The sequence below is a fragment of the Lampetra fluviatilis genome, chromosome 61 (genome assembly GCF_964198595.1).
Source record: "Lampetra fluviatilis chromosome 61, kcLamFluv1.1, whole genome shotgun sequence".
In the NCBI taxonomy this organism is placed as follows: Eukaryota; Metazoa; Chordata; class Hyperoartia; order Petromyzontiformes; family Petromyzontidae; genus Lampetra; species Lampetra fluviatilis.
The window spans coordinates 6,821,245-6,839,576 of NC_136335.1; the positions used below are offsets into that span (position 1 = coordinate 6,821,245).

The 18,332-nt window shown below is 58.0% G+C and overlaps 1 protein-coding gene across 1 annotated transcript in view; it reads right to left on the minus strand.

The window, feature by feature from the left end:
* Positions 1-296: 296 nt before the first annotated feature.
* LOC144951209 (ral guanine nucleotide dissociation stimulator-like 1) overlaps positions 297-18,332 on the minus strand; it is a 35,912-nt gene continuing 17,876 nt past the window's right edge. The window contains 17 exon segments of the mRNA XM_078881358.1: positions 297-2,229; positions 3,410-3,524; positions 3,617-3,757; positions 3,759-3,934; positions 5,649-5,896; positions 7,074-7,160; positions 7,420-7,541; positions 8,356-8,388; positions 9,721-9,807; positions 10,506-10,680; positions 12,230-12,333; positions 13,769-13,993; positions 14,495-14,598; positions 15,079-15,278; positions 16,243-16,323; positions 17,344-17,555; positions 17,756-17,869. Coding sequence (XP_078737484.1) covers positions 1,976-2,229; positions 3,410-3,524; positions 3,617-3,757; positions 3,759-3,934; positions 5,649-5,896; positions 7,074-7,160; positions 7,420-7,541; positions 8,356-8,388; positions 9,721-9,807; positions 10,506-10,680; positions 12,230-12,333; positions 13,769-13,993; positions 14,495-14,598; positions 15,079-15,278; positions 16,243-16,323; positions 17,344-17,555; positions 17,756-17,869 — 2,478 coding nt within the window. The 3' untranslated portion in view covers positions 297-1,975.

Sequence of the window (18,332 nt, forward strand, 5' to 3'; positions counted from 1 at the left end):
ATATATGTTTATATACTTGGGTCAATTCACGCACAGCCGGCAGTTATTAACCAGGGAGACCAGTCGCCGGGTCTCAACTGAGCGGCATAATCCCTTGAGGTCAACTCACGATGCATCTTTCCCCGACACCGGGAGGGAGGGAATGTTTGCGTTCTGTGCAGAAGGCCACGTCATTGTTTAGTTATGATGACCATATTATAATGATCACGCCCTGTTTATACCGGCCAGGAAAGCGGCACCGAGTCGCTTGACTCTTTAGTCACAAGGGTTCTGCTGAGTTTTTCGCAGTTCGGGGGGGGGGGGGGGGGCGATGGTTGCCGCGTACGATTCCAATTCGAGTGATTTGCGGTGTGATTTTGCGACGAAAATTTGGCAACATTCTTACCACAACACCGGCACACAGCGGCCTACTAGCTCTTGCGAACGACGCCACTGGTATCTTTAGCGTCCGCTGCGAGTAAAATTGGACGGCCGCATCATATTATTATTTTGACTGTCAAAACACAGGCACGCACGCGTGCACACACGCCACGATGTTAACCAGGGTGGCCTGCTGGATTCTAACCGCGACCGCCGGGCCACGGCTGGGCCAAGGCGGGGCCACCGCCCCTTCGCCGGGAGAGCGTGACGGCCGAAAACCACAACAGCCCATTAAAAAAGCAAAAAGACACCGATTTAGTGATCTCCGTACAAAATACAGAACCCCCGGCGTCGGACGAGGTGACGACGCAGGGGGAAGGAGGTATCTTCATTTTGTTTATATATATATAAAATTTACATTTTGTTGAAAAGGCCTTGCTTCACCTAACATCGATCGCCGCAAACCAGGGCTCGACTGCTCACCGACTGTGCTGTGTGGCCGGCAGACTCGTGGACGTGCCGGCAAGCCGGCGGAGAGTAAAAAATAAAAATCACGGCGCGGCGAGAGAGGCGGTGCGCGAGACGCGGCGCGCCGGGCGCAGGAAACATCGCCCACGTCGCCGGTAGACGGTAGTGGCAGGCCCCCCAGAGAGGAGCACGTGACCAGTAACCGCAGGTGCCGCGAGAGGTATCCTGGATGCGGTGTGACGGACGAGCACAGGCGCGTTTTGTAAACGAAGGCCCGGCCCCCCGCCCCCCCACCGGTGAAACGACGGCCCCCTCGGCTTCTCAGGCCAGTGCCCCTCCGCGGTCGGTCCACGTTGGGCTAGAAAAGTGTAAAAATAGAGGAGGTCTTTAGGCTCCGTGGCGAGTGCAGAAGATGTTGAGCGGTTAAAAAAAATAGAAATATACAATCGTTACGCGACACGCGGTCCCCGACACGCCCCGCGGCGCGTCACGGGGGCCCAGACCGAGAGGCCAATCGGCACACTGGCGTCATGTGACCTCGAACCACCAATCGCAGACTCCCGCAGGTCACCGACATTTTTTTTTTTAAGGCTTTCCCAAACGAGGTTGAGAACGTTTTCCTGCGGCTCTGTCCGTCTGTCTGTAACGGCGGGGCCGGGGGGGGGGGGTTGGAGGTGCGGGGGATGGGAGGGATTCACGATAGCGCTCGTCCGATCTGAACGAAACTTTCGGTATGAAGTTGCGTCGCTTTAAGGGACTCGGCAAAACCGGACAAACGTTCACCGTGCCCCCCACCCCTGGGCGGAGCCGCTCTCAGAGCCCCCCTCGGTCCCCATCGCCGTGTTGGATGCGCGCAATTCTTTCCAGATAGCTTTGGTCCCAAGGTGGACAGTTCCCCCCGGCCACCGCCACCGTCGCGTCGCCACCAGCACCGCCACTCGTGCCGCCGCACGCGACCACCAGCTGGCGTGCGGGGGGGGGGGGGGGGTCCCCTCGCGCTACGACGCGGTGGTTTTCCGCTCGGCCATTTGCCGAGCCGAGCCGGAAACCGGCGTGGCTCCGTTTTGTGCCCGTGGATTAAAAGAGAAAGAGCAGACGCTGCTGCTGCTGCTGCTGGCGGCGGCGGCGGCCGGGGCGTGAGGCCCGCTCAGAGCGTGAGGCGCGAGAACGTCTCGGCCAGCGCGGCGCGGGCGCTGGCGTGGGCCCGCGGGGCCGCAGCGGCGACGGAGGAGAAGGAGGATGATGAGGAGGTGGATGAGGAGGTGGCGGAGTGGTGGGATGGCGAGGAGGGTGCCGCCCCCCCCCGCCGGCGCCCCGAGGAGCGCTTGCGCAGGATGAAGTTGTAGCTGGGCGAGGTGACCATGGCGTAGTAGACGTTGGAGCCGTCCGGGATCGCAAACTCTGCATGGCAGAGAGAGGGGGGGGGGGGGGGGGGAGGCACCCAGGCACAGGTGATCCGGCGTGGGAGGTCAGCACGGCAATTGTAAAGTGACACACTTCTCTGTTCCATGGAATTCGGTGAACCTGTGCTTTTGGATAGCTCCGGTATTCAGAATCAGAATGTTTGTTTCTACTGCAGGAGGAATCCGATGAGCTTTAAAGCTCTTTTCGCAGATGTCCAGTAGGGGCACGGGGTAGGAACGTCACCACAACAAACAAAACAACATACACGATAGGAAAGGTAAGTAAATCATATTCTTGGTTCTTTCGGTAAAGTCACGTAGAAGGGAAATAATAAAATAATAAAAATAATAAACAATAAAATTCTCACGACGTTTCGATTGCAGCACAAGCAATCATCATCAGGTGTGAAAACCACGGCAAGAAAATTTGAAAAAAGATGATTGCTTGTGTTGCAATCAAAACGTCGTGAGAATTTTATTGTTAAACGTTTATTATTTAATTATTTCCCTTCTACGTGACTTTACCGAAAGAACCAAGAATATGAATCCCTGCAGTCACGAAAGCTTTAAATGTAAATAAATCACTTAAAGATGTACAAATACAACTAGTTTTTTATCTCACCAGGAAAAGACCACTGAGGCATTAACTTATGTTTCAGAAGTGGCCTGGCCACTAACGACAACTCAACAAAGTGTCAAGTCACGTGGATATTTATAGCAGCAAAACAATCTCAATCATCTGGCCAGAGACAGACGCACGGACAGAGCTAATGCACACGGACGCTTTCAAACCCTGGTTGGAAAAAATAATGATGCAGAGACACTAAAAGGAAGTTTGTGATTCCTCCTTGATGCTTGGGTCACGTGGTTTGTGAGATGTTTGGGTCACGTGGTTTGTGAGATGCTTGGGTCAGGTGGTCTGCAAGCCGCTCGCTCTACTGCTGAGCCATCCGGCCAGATTGCACCTCCATTGATGCTGGTAGTTGCTGGCCACTTGGCGTTTTTGGGCCTTTGGGCCTGAGCTCAGCAAATGTGATTTAAAAATAATAATAAATATAATGCCAAACGCACAATCAAGATAAAATTGTCGAAAATTTTCTTCGAAAAAAATTTCTAATTAATAAAGATACAACAGTGGGACGCTCGATAAACGATCGTGGTGAGCGTTGCCTTCTGACCTTTGCCCTCGCCGATGACCTGCACGAGCAGGAAGTCATCCGGATTCTCGGCCTCCATGTTGTGCTTGGTCATGGCCTTGCGGATGGCCACCGGCGTCTTGTCCTGGCTCGTCAGCTGAGAGAGGACAGAGAGAGGGGAAAGTGTCACGGCGCGTCACGGCGCGTCACCATGAACGCGCGCCACAGCGCGTCACCGTCACGGCTCACCAGCACGCTCTTGTAGAGGTTGCCGTTGGCCCTCTCCAGGCTGACGCGCACGATGCACTCCCCCTCCGAGCGGCGGCTGCACGCGGGCGACGCGGCGCGCGCGGCGCTCGGCACGTCCGACCCCGAGCGCTTGTGCGTCCGCGCCCCCGCCGGCCTCGACGAAGGGGCCGCCAGCGTCGCGCCGTCGACGGCGGTCGCCGCCGTGGCCCGGGGCCTCTTCTCGGGAGACCCCGGCGTCGAGGCGGAGGCGGCCGCCCGGGGGGGGGGAGCCAGCGATGCGTCCGAGCTGCCCTCGAGAGCCGTGTCCGTGTCGTCCCACTGATGCATTGTGGGAGCGCGGCGAGAGAGACGGGGGATCATTCGTTGTTGTTGTTGTGTTTGTTTGCTCGGGAAACCCACGACCTCGCGAGGCTTCCGTCCTGACCCTGATGCCTGCTGCTGTATACTGGGTGCTTCAAAAAAGTGTTTAACACTCATATGGGCCTATCGTTTTTAATGGAAAAAGGAGCGGATAATAACAACACACTGTACCACGATAACAAATGTGATGTTAATAGCTAAAAAAAGTCAAAGAGTCTCCACGTGTTCGCCATCGTTGCCGACGCGTGCCTGGAATCTCCTCCAGGTGGTCCCCAGAGCCCGGAGGTGGCACCACTTCTCGTGGCATTGTTGCACATTCTCGGAAGTGTTCACATGTTGTTGAAGCACCCCCCTGTGTTTGGAGTCTGCGTCTCTCTCTCTCTCCCCGTGGTCACGTGGATATTTCTCCGGGTCCTCCGGTTTCCCCCCCACACATTTACAATCAACGTCACCACGCATTTAGAGAGTAATTGGCTGCGGTAGATTTCCAGGTGATGATGACGACGATGATGATGATGATGATGATAAGCCACTTCGTGGAGTTGTCATTTGTGATGGCAAAGTTGCTTCTAACGAAGAGCGATATGGCTCAGCGGGCATTAGCTGGTGAAATTAAACAGATGGTTTGATAGAGCATCAACATCCTTGGTGTAGCGGGAGGGTCCTGCGAGGCTGTCCCAGGAGGGGGCGGTGTTGCTGCGACTGCTACGCTCAGGGATTCGCAGGCATTTTTGTGCACTGAGATTGTGTTGCTCAAAACCAGCTACGTTCAGTCTCACACTCCCTCTCTCACACTCGCTCGCTCACTCGCTCACACACTCTCCCTCACACTCTTCCACACTCCATCTATCACACTCTCTCTCTCACACTCGCTCACTCGCTCACACACTCCCTCTCACACTCTCCCACACTCCATCTATCACACTCTCTCTCTCACACTCGCTCACTCGCTCACACACTCCCCCTCACACTCTCCCACACTCCCTCTATCACACTCTCTCTCACACTCGCTCATACGCTCACACACTCTCCCACACTCCATCTATCACACTCTCTCTCTCACACTCGCTCACTCGCTCACACACTCCCCCTCACACTCTCCCACACTCCCTCTATCACACTCTCTCTCACACTCGCTCACACGCTCACACACTCTCCCACACTCCATCTATCACACTCTCTCTCTCACACTCGCTCACTCGCTCACACGCTCACACACTCCCCCTCACACTCTCCCACACTCCCTCTATCACACTCTCTCTCACACTCACACACTCTCCCACACTCCCTCTATCACACTCTCTCTCACACTCGCTCACACGCTCACACACTCTCCCACACTCCATCTATCACACTCTCTCTCTCACACTCGCTCACTCGCTCACACGCTCACACACTCCCTCTCACAATCTCTCACTCCCCCTCACACTCTCCCCCCTCACACTTTCACACTCTGTCTCACACTCCCTCTCTCACACTCGCTCACTCGCTCACACGCTCACACACTCCCTCTCACACTCTCCCACACTCCCTCTATCACACTCTCTCACACTCCCTCTCTCTCCCCCTCACACTCTCCCCCCCTCACACTTTCTCTCACACTCTCTCTCTCACACTCACACACTCTCTCTCCCTCTCTCCCTACCCACCACCACCCCCCTCCCTCACTCACCTCTGACCCCTCCGGGCCGGGCGGCATCACAAAGATGCGGATCTCCGGCTCCGAGCCGCTCGTGCGGATTTGGGGGGCCGCCCGCCCCCCGCCGGTGGTGGGGGAGGGGGGGGGGCGGCGTTGGGGGGGGGCCCTCTCCCTCCGAGGCGCTGCCGCTTGAGCCGACGCGGCCCGACTGGCAGCGCCGCACCCTGGGCCCCCCCCCCTCGGCCGCCAGGAACGGGGAGTCGGCCCCGGAGAAGACCCTGCTGAGATAGGGAGGGACACCGGGGCGGGGAGTGGGACGACAACAACAATTATTACTCCGGAGAAGACCCTGCTGAGATAGGGAGGGACACCGGGGCGGGGAGTGGGACGACAACAACAACAACAACGTCAACAACAACAATTATTACTCCGGAGAAGACCCTGCTGAGATAGGGAGAGACACTGGGGCGGGGAGTGGGATGACAACAACAACAACAACGTCAACAACAACAATTATTACTCCGTTTCTTCTAAACTATAAACTCAAACAGTTTGTATTTTACCAGGTGAGCCGCGTCGAGCGACGGAGCTAACTTGTTACACGCTTCCATTTAACTCACTCTGTTTGTTGTTGTTGTCGTTGTTGTCGTCGTTGTTGTATCCTCAAATCTTGTAACAAAATTTTAACCCACTTCCCAATGTGGTATCGACTGCAAACTTGGTATACTTATGTCATACCGATGACAATACTATATTCTATCATAAAAAATATATATATTTTAAACATTATTTTTTATATGTTATGTTTCGGCTTGGGTGTAATTGTCCACGGTCAACTGACGTTGGCTGTAATTGGCCACGGCCCCTTACGTTACAGAGTCGTGGAGTTCTGCCATTACTAGTACAATTCAGAAAAGCGTGTTTTTAAAAAAGTTTTTAAAAATATTACTTATTCAGTAGTGGGGGAGCGGGTGAGTGGGGGAGCGGGTGAGCGAGTGAGTAGGGGAGCGGGTGAGTGGGGGAGCGGGTGAGTGGGGGAGCGGGGGGAGCGGGTGAGCGGGTGAGCGGGTGAGTGGGGGAGCGGGTGAGTGGGTGAGCGGGGGAGCGGGTGAGTGGGGGAGCGGCCGAGCGGGTGAGTGGGGGAGCGGGTGAGCGGGTGAGTAGGGGAGCGGGTGAGTGGGGGAGCGGGTGAGTGGGGGAGCGGGGGAGCGGGTGAGCGGGTGAGTGGGGGAGCGGGTGAGCGGGTGAGCGGGTGAGCGGGTGAGTGGGTGAGCGGGGGAGCAGGTGAGTGGGGGAGCGGCCAAGCGGGTGAGTGGGGGAGCGGGTGAGCGGGGGAGCGGGTGAGTGGGGGAGCGGGTGAGTGGGGGAGCGGCCGAGCGGGTGAGTGGGGGAGCGGGTGAGCGGGGGAGCGGGTGAGTGGGGGAGCGGGTGAGCGCCAGCGACGCCCATCTGTCTCACCCGCTGAAGTGGCGGGTCACTTTCTTGCGGGGGCAGGGGGACAGCGTGCTCTCCACGGGCGGCTCCAGCTGGCGCGACAACAAGTAGCTGGAACACAACATCATCATCGTCGTCATCGCCGTCATCATCATCATCATCGCCACCATCGTCTACGTGATCATCACTGTAGCATCATCATCGTCAGCATCATCATCGCCACCGCCATCGGCGTGACCATCACGGTCATCATCGTCGTCACCACCACTCGCTGGGCCACTCCAATCCATTGCTCTTCCCCCCTCGCGCTGGGAGAAGCTCGCCACTGCCCGCCCGCCCGCCCGCCCGCGCCGTCGCGGCCGCTGGGTACCTCTGCTCCTCGGAGAGGCTCGGTTGGCTGTGGAACCAGGCGAGGAAGCGCTCCTCGGGGCGGAGGCTGTAGCTGTTGCACGCCGACTGCAGCAACTTGATCTGGGCCAGCACCTCGAACTCCTGAGGCGGAGACGCAGTGACACGCACGGTCGAGACGCGCGGGGGCAGGGGGGGGCAGGCGGGGGGCAAGCGGGGCGGGGGGGGCGGGGGGGGGCGGGGGGGGGCGGGGGGGGCAGGGGGGGGGTAGGCGGGGTGGGTGGGGTGGGCGGATGAAGGGGAGCAATTATGGACTGACAGATCACTGGATGGTGATGATGGTGGTGGTGCGAATGAGAGGCTTAGCAAACAATATCGTCCATAGTAAAGGTGTTTTTTTGGTTCCACCGCGTACATATTAAATTCATATTTATAAAAATATAAAATGTATACAACTATATAAATATAACATTTTAAATATAAAATGTATAGAAATATAAATGTTAAATTGACACGATATAACCTAAAAAAACGATTATGGTGCAAATGATGATGGTGGTGATGAAAATAATAATGATAGTGGTGGTGGTAACAATGATGGTGGTGGTGGTGATAATGATGGTGGTGGTGGTGATAATGATGGTGGTGGTGACGATAATGATGGTGGTGGCAGTGATGGACAATTGAACGGAAAAAGGATGGGCAGATGGATTACATGATAAGTGGACGGTTTGACAGAAAGGTGGACGGTTTCAAGCATTGGATAGACGTATGAATTGATGGACAGCTTGATGGATGGATGTATTGATGGATGTATTGATGGATGGATGGTGTATTGATTGATGGATAGATGGGTGGATGGATTCATGGGTATATTGACTGATGGGTGGAGGGAGTGATGGGTGGAGGGAGTGATGGGTGGTTGGTGCGGACTGCCCGAGTGTACGAAGGCACCCACCCGTCTCCTCTTCTCAAAGTTGACAAGTCCTCCCTGTGACACGCCATACAAATGAAATGAATGAAAGCGGGAAACATCGGCGATTTTAAGCGAGGTATTAGCGCCGAGCCAATAAAGCCCTGCCGAGTCCCAAGGCTCACTCGGTCGGGAAGGCCCCGCGGCCGATGGACGTCTGGTCGATTCCACTCAGCGTAGCATGGCTTGATGTGTGTGAGGAAACCTGCAGTTCGCATGCAAGGCTACAGCGAGTGCGAGTGATTGAGTGGGTGGTTGAGTGAGAGCGAGTCAGAGCGAGTGAGTGTGTGGGAAAGTGTGAGTATGCGAGTGAGTGCGAGTGAGTGAGTGGGTGAGTGCGAGTTAGTGGGTGTGTGAGTGTGTGGGTGAGTGTGTGAGTGAGTGAGTGAGTGCGATTGAGTGTGTGAGTGAGTGCGATTGAGTGGGTGAGTGAGTGTGTGGGTGAGTGAGTGTGTGAGTGAGTGTGTGGGGGAGTGAGTGGGTGAGTGAATGTGTGGGTGAGTGCGATTGAGTGGGTGGGTGAGTGAGTGCGAGCGAGTGCGTGAGTTTAGTGCGAGTGTAGTGGTCAGCACACTGTACGACCAACCCAGTGACCCGAATTCAATTCCTGCTCACGGCCAACACCCAGTGACGATTATCTGAACCGGTCCTGGGCCTCCCCTAGGTCGACTCAGCCTCAAATGAGTACCTGGTGCGGTGTGTAAACATCGCCACTGGGGAGACAAAGGCGGCCGGGCGTGGAGCTGGCCACCCACCCCCTCATGTGCCGTGCCGGCCTTCATAGGCGCTCGCTAACAGCACTTGCCCTAAGGCAACACGGCGGACCTCAGTGTGCGTGTGGGTGAGTGAGTGGGTGGGTGTGCGTGTGGGTGAGTGTGCCTGTGGGTGAGTGAGTGTGTGGGTGAGTGAGTGAGTGTGTGGGTGAGTGAGTGTGCGTGTGGGTGAGTGTGCGTGTGGGTGAGTGAGTGGGTGAGTGAGTGGGTGGGTGAGTGTGCGTGTGGGTGAGTGAGTGGGTGGGTGAGTGGGCGTGAGTGTGCGTGTGGGTGAGTGAGTGTGTGGGTGAGTGAGTGTGCGTGTGGGTGAGTGTGCGTGTGAGTGAGTGAGTGGGTGGGTGAGTGTGCGTGTGGGTGAGTGAGTGGGTGAGTGAGTGGGTGGGTGAGTGAGTGAGTGTGTGGGTGAGTGAGTGTGTGGGTGAGTGAGTGTGCGTGTGGGTGAGTGAGTGAGTGGGTGAGTGGGTGGGTGAGTGTGCGTGTGGGTGAGTGTGCGTGTGGGTGAGTGAGTGGGTGAGTGAGTGGGTGGGTGAGTGGGTGGGTGAGTGTGCGTGTGAGTGGGTGAGTGAGCGCCCCTTACCTGCACGTGGTCGGGCAGTGCGGTGTCCAGCATGGTGAGGTCGGTGAGGAACGTGCCCAGGTAGGGGACAGTTCCCTGCACAGCGCCCTGCCACACGACAACAACAACAACGACAACAACAACGACAACAACAACAAAAACGACGTTCAGAACAGTGGAACAACGCGGAAGCCCAGAATAAACACCTCCTCATTCACCACCAAAACGTCACCGCACCCCCTCCTGGCGTTGACATTTCTTCTCCTCCACGAAGCCACCGGTGGGACCAGCAACTGACTCACTAATTCACCCCGAATATACAGCACGTGTCAGGGTCAAGATCGAACCCACGGGCTCCTGCATACCAGGTGAGGTCGTTAACATCTCGCCACACACGCAGATTAATCAACGCACAGAGGTGTGCACGGCACTGCAATGTGCCGTGTACACTAGCCTTGCCCAGACCACCAACTCAAAATAACTATCTGCAACCGTCTTGTCGTATAGAACTCAAAGAGAGTTGGGGGAAATGTGGCCATGTAAATATATATACGCGTAGGACCGCAGAGCTCGGAGGCATCCGTTGGCAGCGAGCGCCAGCCCACCGCACCGGCTGCCACCTTCAGGCCCGTCTGTGGCCACTCGGCAAACGCGAGGGCCGCCAACTTCGCGGACGACGACGCAGAACGTCGCTGCGAATGAGCCACCAGTCGCTGCGAGGCATCACCAGTTCGCGCGCTCACCGCCCGCCCGCTCACCGCTCGCTCACCACTCGCTCACCACTCGCTCACCGCGTGCCCGCTCACCGTGTCCTTCTGCATCTGCAGGCGCTTCTGCACCTTCTTGTGGTTGTCCTTGATGTGGCTCTCGAGCGTCGCGAACTTGGAGCTCGCCTCCTTGAGGAGCAACTCGCGGCTGTTCAGGTGGTTGTTGTCTCCCGAGAAGATGTCGGAGAGCTCCTCGAACAGCGCGCTCGTGTCCCTGCGCCGGCGGGAAGGACCCCACCCCCCCCGGCAGCGTCACGCCCGTCCTCGCGCCCACGCTCGTGCTCATCCCACGCGAGTCTCCGGGAGCCCATGGGCCTCTGTACGGGTCTATAGGTCTCCACGTGGGTCTATGGGTCTCTGCGATTCGGTGGGTATCAATGTGAGTCTACGTGAGCCTATGCGTCTGAGTCTGTGGGTGCCTGTGTGAGAATGTGGGCATCTGTGCGAGCCCATGGGCCTCTGTGCGGGTCTATGGGTCTCCATGTGAGTCTGTGGGTCTTCATGTGAGTCTGTGGGTCTCCATGTGATTCTATGGGTCTCCATGTGAGTCTGTGGGTCTCCATGTGAGTCTGTGGGTCTCCATGTGATTCTATGGGTCTCCATGTGAGTCTGTGGGTCTCCATGTGAGTCTGTGGGTCTCCATGTGATTCTATGGGTCTCCATGTGAGTCTGTGGGTCTCTGCGATTCGGTGGGTATCTATGCGAGTCTACGTGAGCCCATGAGTCTCTAGACTATTTAGATTATCGTGCTGCTACAAAATGTCCAAATGATACGCGACATTGTTGAGCCATCATTTGTGGCCAGGCCGCTGTTGGACAATCAGTCAACACCTCGGTGGGCTTTGGGAGAATGGGGATGGTTCAGTTTCATTTGAATGTGTTTGGGTCATTCGTTTACCTTTCTTGTACTTTGTTTATGTATTGTTTGTCGTTGTAACGATCTGTGACGACCTAGGGGAGGCCTAGGACTGGTTCGGATATCCGGCCCTGTGATTGGTCGCGGGCGGGAATCAAACTCGGGTCGCAGGGGGTTCGTAGCGCAGCGCGGCAACCGCTTACAATCCCCTACGGTTGTTGATGGCACGCACACACACACACACACCGACACACACACGCACACGCACGCACACACCTCGCCACCACAGCCCGACACACACGCACACACACACACCTTGACACACACACACCCCGACACACACGCACACACCCTGACACACACACACCGACACACAGACACACACACACGCACACACACACACACACCGACACACACGCACACACCTCGCCACCACAGCCCGACACACACGCACGCACACACACACACCCCGACACACACGCACACACCATGACACACACACACCGACACACACACGCACACACACACACACACCGACACACACACACGCACACACACACTGACACACACACGCACACACACACTGACACACACACACCGACACACACACACGCACGCACACACACACACACACCTCGCCACCACAGCCCGACACACACGCACGCACACACACACCCTGACACACACACACCCCGACACACACGCACACACCCCGACACACACGCACACACCCTGACACACACACACCAACACACACGCACACACCCTGACACACACACACACACACCCCGACACACACCCCGACACACACCCCGACACACACACGCACACACACTGACACACACCCCGACACACACACGCACACACACACACACACCGACACACACACACGCACACACACACACACCTCGCCACTACAGCCCAGGTGCGCTTGAGCCTGTAGATGGGGTTGGACTGCAGCGCAGAGACGACCGCACGCAGCGACGAGAAGTTCTTCAGCAGGCGGCATTCCTGCACGAGGGGAGGGGCGGGGGAAGGGAGGGAAGGGAGGGGGGACGGAGAGAGGGGGGGAAGGGAGGGGGGAGTGGAGAGAGGGGGGGGAGGGAGGGGGGAGTGGAGAGAGAAGGGGAAGGGAGGGGGGAGTGGAGAGAGGGGGGGGAGGGAGGGGGGAGTGGAGAGAGAGGGGGAAGGGAGGGGGGAGTGGAGAGAGGGGGGGGAGGGAGGGGGGAGTGGAGAGAGAGGGGGAAGGGAGGGGGGGGAGCGGAGAGAGGGGGGAGTGGAGAGAGGGGGGTAAGGGAGGTGGGGAAGGGAGGGGGGGAAGGGATGAGGGGAGTGGAGAGAGGGGGGGTAATGGTTTAATATGCTAATGGTCTCCGGGTGCTCTGGTTTCCTGAACACATCGTACAGATAAAAGCCCCAAAGCATCATCAGCAGCAGCAGTAGCTTCACCCTCCTGAAACTGACCCAGTGCGGCTCCTCCCCAGGATAATGAATTAAGTTGTTATTGTTGTTATTGTTGTTGTTATTGTTGTTGTTGTCACATCTTAACAAGGGGTTGCTTAGGAGGCCGTTGTAAACAGCGTAAAGTCGCAGCCCTGCAATCTCTTTGCCCGTGCCCCTGCTGGTGGAAGGGTCTCCCACTCGAGCGCGTTTAAGAGACCCGCCGCTCTCCGAAAGGGCATTTTTGGCCTACTCTTCCACGAGACAAAGACCTCTCGTATAGCCTTAACGGACTGTTGGGACAAGCACTGTCGAGGGAGTGCACGAAGGGGTGGGTGACCAGCACCACGCCCGGCCGCCTTTGTCTCCCCAGTGGCGATGTTTACACACCGAGGACTGGGTAGTCCTCTGCTTACGATGGAGATGAGTTACGACGACCCCATCGTAAGTCAAAAATATCGTAAGTCGAAGATGGCCTAGCCTACCCAGGAGTCTTAAAGAATGGTGATAATTTAGCAAAACAGAGCAATTTACAGTACCGTACTGTATAAACTATATACTGTATGCATATTTATCAATTACAATACTGTATTGCACAGTAAAATGTAAAGTAAAAAACATGGTAAATTCTTAGCCTATCTACATGAACTGCAATTGAATAGAAAGTTTCTTCAGGAAACAATCCTTTCTGCATCACACAAGGCGGGAGATGCGTACATCCCGGCAGCGTCCCAACGTACAGCATCGTACCTCGTACGCCGCTGCGTTTGCCTGCCGCGCGAAATTTAAATATTTTGACAATTTTGCCGTATCGCTATCGCCATCGTAAGATCGAAATATGGCAAGTCGGACCATCGTAACTCGGGGACTATCTGTACTCATTGGAGGCCGAGTCGACCTAGGGGAGGCCCAGGACCGGTTCAGACAATTGTCGCGGGTGTTGGGTGGCGGCGAGCGGGAATCGAACTCGCGTGTCTCTGCCGGGCCCGCAGGGCGGCTGGCTCACCTGGGCGACCGTCACCCAGCGCTGGATGACCCTGGCCCTGTGAGCGGGTCGAGCGAGGGCCCCGTCCAGCACGGTGGACACCACGCACCCCGCCACGGCGTTGAACTGCCGCACGGTGGCTCTCACCGACCCCGAGCGTCCGCCGCCGCCGGCGCCGCCGCAGAGGTCCCGGCGCGACCACACGCTGCCCAGGCAGTCGTGCGGAACCACTCGCTTGAAGAGTTCCTGGGGAGACGGTGGCGAGTCCGGGGGACGTGAGGACGCCGACAGCGACGGCGACTCCTAACGACGCTGACCAGGGACTTTAACGTTTGCCCGTCGGCCTGCGGCTGCATCTGCGGCACAAAAGCTACGCTGCTGCTGCTGCTGCTTCTGCCTGCTGCTGCCTGCTGCTGCTGCCTGCCGCTGCAGCTTCTGCCTGCTGCTGCTGCTTCTGCCTGCTGCTGCTTCTGCCTGCTGCTGCTGCCTGCTGCTGCTGCACGTGTTGGATTCTTTGCTTGTTACCTGAACTCAACAGGGAAGTTCAGCATCCATTGGAAACGCCCTCCATACTCCTTAGGCCCCACCCCTTCCTGACTAAGCCCCGCCCCTCGCTGATTAGGCCGCCGACCCCTTCCTGATTAGCCCTCCCATTGCCTCTTCCCCACTGGGCTCTGTGTCTTACCTGAACCCCCCCCCCACCACCACCAACCCCCACCAAGCCTCGTCATGGCCGGCGCGACTCACGGCGTCCATGAAGGTGAGCTGCGACGCCACCACGTCGGCAGAGAACGACAGGAAGTCAGGACGCGTCTCCCCCGCCGGCCACGGACCCACGGCTCCCGAGCTCCCTGCGGAGGCCAACACGGACGGGTTCCATCGCCGTCACGGAGGTTGAAGATGCAGGCCCCTGGAAAAACTGCTCGCTCGCTCGCACCAGTGGCGGCGGCGAAATGCGTAGCATTCAAATGCTCAGAACGTGCGACGTTGATTCTAAATGTGGCGGGAGGGAAACCGGAGAAGAATCCACGCGACCACGGGGAGTTATACACCGCAAACTCCAAATACACAGCAGGCGTCAGGGCCTGGACCGGACCCACGACCTCCTGTATGCCTGGCGAGGCAATTACCATCTCCTAGCCACCGCGACATCCTCCGGATGGAAGCAACGGAAAGGGACGAAAAAACGATTCGGGCAAACCGAGGCGACGGAGAGAAATGGCAACGACGACGACGATGTCACGGTGACAGTGGAGCACGGTGCGGCGGCAGGGGGTGGGGGGTGGCGGTAGGGCGGGGGGGGGATGGAGAGGTGGGGGGGAAGTCCTCACTCCACGCAGTGCCCGGTTGCTGCTGCTGCTGCGGCTGCTGCAGCTGGGCGAGGAGCGTGTGGGCGCGCCGCTCCACGTCGGAGCCGGGCAGCGAGTGCGCCGCGTGCGACAGCAGCAGCCGCAGGCTCTCAAAGTCGGGCGGCTCGCGGAAGTCCTCGCCGTAGCCGTCCAGCCAGGCCCCCAGGATGGAGCAGAGGCACCTGCAGAGCGGCAGGCGCCCCACAAAACGCCGCCCACCCACCCATACAGCCCGCCCGGTTAGCCGCTTGTGCACTTGTGTGTGTGTCACCACGTGTGAGCAACAACAGGCTGTCCCGGCCCGTAGTACAACCACAACAGTCAGTCGCACCACCAAGTTCTGGTTTCACTTTCAGAGTTGGATTCGGTTACACGGTACGGTATATGTGTGTGTGTGGGTATGTGTGTGGGTATGTGTGTGGGTATGTGTGTGGGTATGTGTGTGGGTATGTGTGTGGGTATGTGTGTGGGTATGTGTGTGGGTGTGTGTGTGGGTATGTGTGTGGGGAGCAGTAGCGTAGCGATGAGCGCTACGCTGCGCTACGAACCCGGCGACCCGAGTTCGATGCCAGCGCACGGCCGAGAGTGACAATTATCTGAACCGGTCCTGGGCCTCCCGTAGGTCGACTCAGCCTCAAATGAGCACCTGATACGGTGTGTAAACATCGCCACTGGGGAGACAAAGGCGGCCGGGCGTGGTGCTGGCCACCCACCCCTCGTGTGCGTGTCGGCCTTCATAGATGCTGCTCGCTAACAGCACTTGCCCTAAAAGTCTGTTTAAGGCTACAAGGGGGATCTTTGTCTCTTGTGTGAAACACTATTCCACACGCGCCGGACGCTTCAAAGTCGCGTGGTGACGTGGCTGCGATAAAGCCACAGGGGTTAACAATGACGACTCGTGGCCATTACTGCGAGTGCCTGGGTTGCCCGCACACACACACAAGGGGCTCTGCAAGGCGAGGGGGCACACACACACACACGTGATGGGTTCTACAAGGTGAGGAGGCACACACACACACACGTGATGGGTTCTACAAGGTGAGGAGGCACACACACACACACGTGATGGGTTCTACAAGGTGAGGAGGCACACACACACACACGTGATGGATTCTGCAGGTGAGGAGGCACACACATGCCCCTTACCCGTTGAGCTCCTCGGTCGCGGCCTGGGCCTGGCTCTGCTCCAGCTCCTCGGCGCTCACGAGGCCCTGCAGGGTGGCAAACCTGCGCGGCACAGAGGCGGGCGGGCGGGCGGGCACGTTAGCGTGGCACCTGGCGGACCCCGGTACGTGCGATGATACGGTAACGGCGCTTCAGCAGTGTGAGGTCAGGAGAGGTCGTCGCTGTCCACGCGAGAGCGCTGCCGCAAAAAGGGGCAAACGCTGTTCAGCGAGCAGCAGCGCCGATGAAGGCCGGCACGGCACACGAGGGGGTGGGTGGCCAGCACCACGCCCGGCCGCCTTTGTCTCCCTAGTGGCGATGTTTACACACCGCACTGGGTACTCATTTGAGGCTGAGTCGACCTGAGGGAAGCCCAGGACCGGTTCGGATTAATCGTCACTGGTGTTGGCCACGAGCGGGAATCAAACCCAGGTCGCAGGGTTCGTAGCACAGCGCGCAAACCGCTACACTACCGCTCCCCGTGAACATAGATACACACACGTGTACACACACGCACACACACGTGTACACACATACACACATGTACACACACGCACACAGACACACATACGTGTACACAGACACACACGTTTACACACACGCACACACACGTGTACACATACATATGTGTACACATACGCACACACGCACACATGTGTACACACACACGTGTACACACACGCACACACGTGTACACACACACACACGTGTACACAGACACCACCAGACAATTTTCTTGTCATAAACAAGCAGACAATACCATGAGCGTCCTTCCCATATCTGTACCTCCCAAGTAAAAAACTTCAACGCGAATAAAAGTCGACGTTATTGTACACATCCCAATGGCCACACGGCCTTCCTTCTTCCGAGAGAGCGCATCACGCTCTGCAGCGTCGGTTCGACGCCGACATTCTTCGTCGGCGGGGGGGGGAGGTGGACCGCGAAGGGACGGACGGCGGCACTGTCGCCGCAGTCGGCGACGTTTGGCACATTCGCAACAATATAACCGGGGCGGCCTCCCCGGTGTTCGAACCGCGACGAGCCGCGGCTAAGGCGGTGGGGGGGGGGGGGGGTGGGGGGCACCTGTCGAGCAGCATCTGCAGGACGCGGAGCGGCGTGGCGAAGGTGCGGAAGGTGGCGAGGAAGACGGTGACGAAGGAGGAGTCGTGCAGGCGCCGCGACGCCAGCAGGTGCTCCACCAGGCGCTCGAGCGTGGCGGCGCGCAGGACGCGCGCTCGCCGCGTGTCCGAGCGGCTCTCCACGAAGCCGCCACCCTCCTCGCCGCTCTCAACCGCCTGGGGGGGTGGGCGGGCAGACAGTCAGACGCACAGTCACAGTCAGACAATCAGACGCTAGACACAGATACACACTCGTACTCCGTGATGTTGTCCATGTCGCGTGATGTTGTGAGTGATATGGCATGTCATGTCCACGGTGACACGGTGATGGCCCCCGGTGATGGCCCCGGTGATGTTCCCCGGTGATGTCCCCTCACCCCGAGCCAGCGTGCCCCCTTGCTCAGGCCCTGCGTGATGTGGACCCGGCGGAGACACACGGTGTAGATGGCTCCCTCTTCCCTCTCCTCGCCCCACTCCGTCACCTCCCCAGCCTGCGCCACAACCCCCACCACAACAACATCAACCACAACAACATCAACCACAACAACATCAACCACAACAACAACGCCCTACCAGCAGCCCCCAGTCGCGGCCGTACCTGTGCGACACACGGCAACTGGCCTTGCAAGCAGGCACAAGTCTAGCAGTAGGGGGTGGGGGAGCGGGGGGGGGGGGCGTGGGGGTGGGGGCGCGCGGGGGGGGGCGTGGGGGTGGGGGCGTGCGGGGGGGGGCGCGAGGGATAGGGGCGGCGATGATTGTTGCCATGTGTGATCCCAAGCGAGTAATTTGCGGTGTAATTTTTTTTAATTTTGCCAAATTTGGCCGGTGAGGCCGGCACGCGATGGTCTCCTCTCGCGGCAGACGCCGCGGCATCTAGAACGTCGAACTGTGAGGCAGGCGGCACAGAGTCGTAGCAGTCGTGGTATTGTGTGGCTAATATGCACACCTCGGTAC